General features: G+C 35.2%; 1 protein-coding gene across 1 annotated transcript in view; it reads right to left on the bottom strand.

Annotated features, from left to right (window-relative positions):
- Nucleotides 1–511: 511 nt before the first annotated feature.
- RADX (RPA1 related single stranded DNA binding protein, X-linked) overlaps nucleotides 512–6266 on the bottom strand; it is a gene marked incomplete at its 5' end in the record, with an annotated part of 78726 nt that continues 72971 nt past the window's right edge. Inside the window, one exon of the mRNA XM_080795561.1 lies at nucleotides 512–1784. Coding sequence (XP_080651687.1) covers nucleotides 1654–1784 — 131 coding nt within the window. The 3' untranslated portion in view covers nucleotides 512–1653. The remainder of the gene's footprint in view (nucleotides 1785–6266) is intronic.

The raw sequence follows: 6266 nt of genomic DNA, 5'->3' as shown, positions 1-6266 counted from the left end.
GTGATGGTAGTTCGGTATTTTTCTTAGGAAATGCTACCATAGCTATCCCATTTTACAACAACCAAAAATGTGGACACAGAAGTGTAACTCCGAATTTAGATAGAAATGCTTCTGGAATATAAAATAAATTGCCAGGGAAGTTGTTTTTAAAGATCCTAAATTTTCAAAAATTGTTCATATTTCTTATTCAATATGAGAACAGAAATTATACCCGTTAAGGTGTGTAGCTTTGAAATCTCAGCCTGAGGTTTTTCGTCAATAGCCATGTAAGTATTAATTTTTCCCTTCCACAACATTTACATGTCAGTAAAATTGAATTGCCTTTTAAAGTTTATGATAGTTTAATAGAGAAACCCAGATTCCATTTGATAAACAAGTCTTCAACCCACATGGAAGAATCGTATTGGTTCATTTAACAGGTATATGTAGTCTATTATAGGCCAAAAAATATGGAAGAGGGATGTCAAATACATTAAAAATGAGACAAGAGACCAAAAAAGTTACTGTTTTTAACTTTAATAATACACTCAAAATTTTAACACAAGGAGAATTCACTATTTTAATTAACATTTAAACACAATTATAAGGAACAAAATGCTGAATGCCTTGATGAACAAAGTACAGCATCTGTCTTTAGATTCACGAGCTGCCCAAAACATTTAAAATATATAGCATATGAAGTCACAGAACCAGAGGGCTAGAAGAAAACCACACAAGGTAACTGCTTATCTAGATTGATTGATCTTGACACTGAATACTTTTTAACTCACGTGATGGTCATTTTGGTCATCTAACTAACCACATAACTGTCAACCACAGGGCTTTGCAAATGTGGAATGGTGATTTACAGTTAAAATGAAGTATAATAGATAACCAGAATAAAATCCCCTTAGTCACTGTTTTATATTTTCAGTATGCACACTTTAAATGTTAATACAAGATAAAATTTCACTATTTAAACTCACATTACATGTACCAAAACTACACATGAATACAGCAAAAGTACAGCCACGTAGCCTCTGGCTTTTAAGCTCACACACTGGTCAAAACATTTAGAAATTCGAAGGATAAAAGTCACAATAAAGAGTGAAAATCCTTAAGACAATTTAACACGCTCATTGTACAGCTGACCAAACTAAGGACCAAGGCAACTGGACCATAACAATCCATGTGTGCTTTTTGAAAATGACAGCCATCACAGTCATGAGAAATGCAAGTTGACCACTTTAGGAGAATTTAATCTTCAAATCAGCAATTCAGAATTTCCCACTATAGTTGAATAAAAGTGAAAGGATTTTAAATATTCACGAGAAGTTAACTCTTATGTCAGGATGCCTTAGGCTGAGGCTTGAGAATAAAAGCACTTCACAAATAGAATAGTGAGCACAAATCATTACAAGTCAAGATAATAGTTATATAGAAGTAAGGTAAATTTTCTTGATACACAAAAATTGTTTTGATGAACTTTTCAGTAATGAATTTAAAATGAACTGCGTTAGCTTCAAACACAAGACGAACATAAACTACTTAATAACTTTAGAGCTTATGTAATATTCTTGCCGAAAAACAGTTGCTGAAATTACCAACAAAATGAGAGAATATCTTTAAAGCAGTGCCCTCCTAATAACCTGTAATCATTTCACTTGCCAATTTTTAAGAAGTTTTAGTTGGACTATAAATCCTGTGCAGGTAGACTTCTACTTTATTGTTACCCAAATTACAGATATCCAAGATACCGACGATATGCACTCTATCCAGTCTACTTGCAGCTTTTATAATATCACCTAAAAATAAAAAGCAGATGGTAAGTATTGTAAAATAGTTAAATATTTACTTGGGTTTAGTATCACATAAGCTGACTTTTTTTCTTATAACATTAACAAATGTCCCTCATCTTCCCTCCAATTTGTCACATATTCATCAAAGTTACATTATGGTAACTTCTGCACATAACAATGAATATATCACACAGATGCTACTATTAATGTCAAGATACGGGCTAGTATTCTAAAGCCATATTTAGTTATTTTTACTTTTCAAATCTTTTTGGTGGACTAAAGTAAGCGTATATTTTTTCAGGGTTATTTATATGGTACCAAGTAAGCAACTTACTGTTTACACTTCAAGGGAGTACAAAAGTAATTTTTTCTATTTAGAATTTAATTGCCAATTCTTTACAAAACTTAATAGATGTAAAGCAAACTACATGTAATTGAAGTTTTTTTTTAAAGGATATTTCCTCTGAAACAGCTTTATTAACTAACACTTAGCTTTGGATACTCTCAAGAAGCTCTACCAAAAATGGATCAGGTGAAGGACATTACTGTATATGGTGGAGTAGGCAGTTTCAGAGCTGTGTCCCTCCACTAAAGCAACTTACAGACTGACAAAAACTCTCAGATCAACTTCTGCAGAACTCTGGCATCTATACAAGAACTTAAAACAATCAGTGGAAAGAACGTACTGAGGTGCTTTAAATTCTCCATGTACTCCCTGTATCAGCAGCAGCCAGGAAGACGGCAGCTCACACTCCTGGTGTAGGCTGTTAGTACCAGACGGTGCAATGCAGAACTTACTCTCAAAGACATGGTTGTGAGTTTGGACCGATTGGGCAATTCCCTCAAGGGCAGATGCAAAAGCTTGCTTTCATTTCACCTGATTTGGAGCATTCCCACAACTGGGGTAGCTTCCCCAGTGGCTTTTGTTGAAAGCATATGGAGGCAAAAACATTAGCCAGAGCAGCTGGGGCAAAGTATAAAGTTGGGACAAGCAACAGATCAAAAAGCCTGAGGAGGAAAGGGTTGGGAAAAGACACATGTGGGGGAATAAGGGCTTTTAAAAACCTGTGTACACTGGGGCATCAAGAAGGCTACATGTATGCCCAACGCTGGATGCATACTCAGAAAAGGCCTGAGGAAAAACTCCAAATATTCACCTCTGGCTGACCATCAGGCTCTGCAGAGCAGAACGTGAAAGCTAAGGCAGGCCTCTTAACAGCCTGGGTAAGCATTTAACACAGATCCAATGGCAAAAACTGGAGATCATTTTTGTCCCTGTTTTCCTTTTCTCTCCTCCAAATGTTTAAAGAAACTCTTCCAAAGCACTAACTGACCACTACTAAGCTAACGGATCACAGACTTCAATGGCTACACATGACAAAGACTTCATTTTAAGTACGAGAAAGTGAAAACATTACGCAGAGCCACATGGCTTTGGAATATCAGTCCATATTTTGACATTAGTAGTATTATCTGTGTGACATATTCACACAGTATTGTGCAACCATGACTGCTATCCATTTTCAGAACTTTTTCATCATCCCAAACAGAAATTCGCATATCTTTAAAATCGTAACTCCCCATTAGTTACCTCTGTTTTACTTTCTGTCTCTATGAATTTGGCCTCAAGACATGTGCTCTTAACCTTCATAGGCTGTAAAGCTGTACCTAAAAGCCAGTGGTGGATCTAGGTTTTGTGGGGCCTGAAGGGCATACTGTTTGTTTGTTTGTTTATTAAGACTTTTTTTTGGAGGGTGGGGGGAGAGCACACAGGCAGTGTGAGAGGGAGAAAGACTCCCCACTGAGCTGGGAGCCCAATTTGGGGCTTGACTCAGACCCTGGGATCACGACCTGAGTTGAAGGCAGATGCTCAATCGACTAAGCCACCCAGGTGCCCCAAGGGCATACTATTTAGAATCCCCTTTTATACATAACAATACTGAAGCAAGTGAGGGCTTCTCAAGCTTAGTCTTTGTTAACTTCATAATTAAAGCCACCTCTGTTAAATATGTCACAAAATCTGATGAATGATTTACAACTGTGCAAATTCACTAATGCACAATGAGTATAATAATGACAAATATAGAAAATAACTATATAACTTTCTTCTTCTTTGAATGGGATGGACTTTAATCTAGATGCTTTGGAAAGATTTGGAGATCTTAAGCTTTGATACTAACAGCAACAACCCAAACCTTAATAATTCGAATTGTTATCATATATTGACTTTTATAAATAATGATTAACAGAGTGACTGAAACATAAAGTATAAGTAAATCTACTGTTTGGGTAAGTGACTCTGCCTACTTGTGTTAATGCTTTGAGCAAATGACGACCTCTCAAACTACTCATCTGGTACTACGTTAGAGAATGTGCAGATTAAATACTCAGGATGTAGGGCACCTAGAATGGTGGCTGACACAAAGCTCAGGTATTAGCAAACAATCATTTTCTACTTAAGAAAACCTAATATGAAAAAAAAAAAGAAAATGTAGTATGAAATTAGGATGTTATTATTTCCATCACATAGGGATTCTCTTAGAAGCACCTTAGAATGAGCTTCTCTACATTTCACTTTAAATTGTTAGACTTGTGTATAAAAACTGTACTTTTTTCGAAACATCACAGATGCTCACAGTGAAGGTGACTTCTTTTGCCATCAGTCTGCCAAAGAATAACAAGAACAACAATACCTAGCATTTCTAAAGGTGTGAGTAAAGTGCGATTCTTGCCTTTGGTAAAAGTGTAAATCAGTATAAACTTTTTGGATGACAATGTGACAGTATCTGCCAAAATTTTAAATGCCTACATATTTGAGTCAGTGACTACTTTTCTAAGAATTCATCTTACAGATATGTGTATAAGTGCAAAAAATATGTATATACACACAGATAGATAGATAGATACTCATCGTGGTACTCTTTGCTGAGAGCCAAAATATTTGAAAATAATCTTAATACCAATCACTAGGGGATTGAGTAAATAATTTTGGTACATACACATAGATAAATATTTATAGGTATTAAAATTAATGAAGCAGCTCTCTATATACTAACATGAAAGCTATTCAAGATACATTGTCAAGAGGAAAAAAGTGGTTATGGAACTATATGTTTACTATAATTCCATGTATGTGTATTTCTTTAAGACTCTGTGTGTGTGTGTGTGTGTGGGTGACCAAATGAGATTTATTCCCAGTTGCAAGGGTGGTTTAATATTTGCAAATCAATCAACATGATAAATCACATGAATAAAAGAAAGGCTAAAAACCATATGATCACTTCAATAGACACAGGTAAAGCATTTGATAAAGCTCAACATCCATAGATGATGAAAAACCTCTGCAAAGTAGTTCTAGAGAGAACATACCTCAACATAATAAATGCCATACATGGAAAACCCACAGCTAACATCATCCTAAATGGGAAAAAACTGAGTTTTTTCCCCTAAGGTCAGGAACACGATGAGGATGTCTATTCTCACCACTTTTATTCAGTATAGTCCTGGAATTCCTAGCTACAGCAATCAGACAACAAAAAAGAACAAAAGCCAACCAAATTGGTAAGGAAGAAGTAAACCATTCAGTATTTGTAGACGGCATGAAAGACTCCAGCAAAAAACTGCTAGAATTGATTAAAAAAATTCACTAAAGTCATAGGATACAAAATAAACATACAGAAATCAGTTGCATTTCTATACAGTAATAATGAAAACAGCAGAAAAATAAAAAGACACCCCATCACAACTGTAACCAAAATAATAAGATACCCAGGAATAAATCTCACCAAAGAGATGAAAGACGTGTACTCTGAAAACTCTAAAACATTGATGAAAGAAATTGAAGATGACATAAAGAAATGGAAAGACATTCCATACACATAGGTTGGAAGAAAAAATACTGTTAAAATGTCTGTACTACCCAAAGCAATCTACAGATCTTATGCAATCCTTATCAAAATACCAACAGCATTTTTCACAGAACTAGATGAAACAATCCTAAAGTTTATATGGAACTTCAAAAGATCCAGAATAGCTGAAGCAATCTTGAAAAAGCAGAGCTGGAGGCATCACATCCTGGACTTCAGGTTATATTACAAAGTTATAGTAATCAAAACAGTATGGTACTGGCATAAAAACACACATAAATCAATGGAACAGAATAGAAACCCCAGAAATGGACTCACAACTATATGATCAATTGATCTTCAACATAGCAGGAAAGAATATCCAATGGGAAAAAAATATCTTCAACAAATGGTTTGGGACATATTCTGCTTGAAACAAATCACCTTCCTTTTGATTACCACATCACTTTTCTAGTGGTTCTTGCCCTTCATGTTTCAAAGATTAACTGACTGGGCAGTATGATACTAGATTTTTTCAGGTGACCATGTTAGTGACTTTTGGAGAACAACTGACATTAGCAACTGAGAATTTTGCCTTGATATTTCATACCAATAATAACATATACACATAGCAGAAGAAATG

Source organism: Martes martes, assembly GCF_963455335.1.
Source record: "Martes martes genome assembly, chromosome: X".
Classification (NCBI taxonomy): Eukaryota; Metazoa; Chordata; class Mammalia; order Carnivora; family Mustelidae; genus Martes; species Martes martes.
Note: the sequence above shows the minus strand (reverse complement) of the source record. Positions and strands in the feature narration are given on the sequence as shown.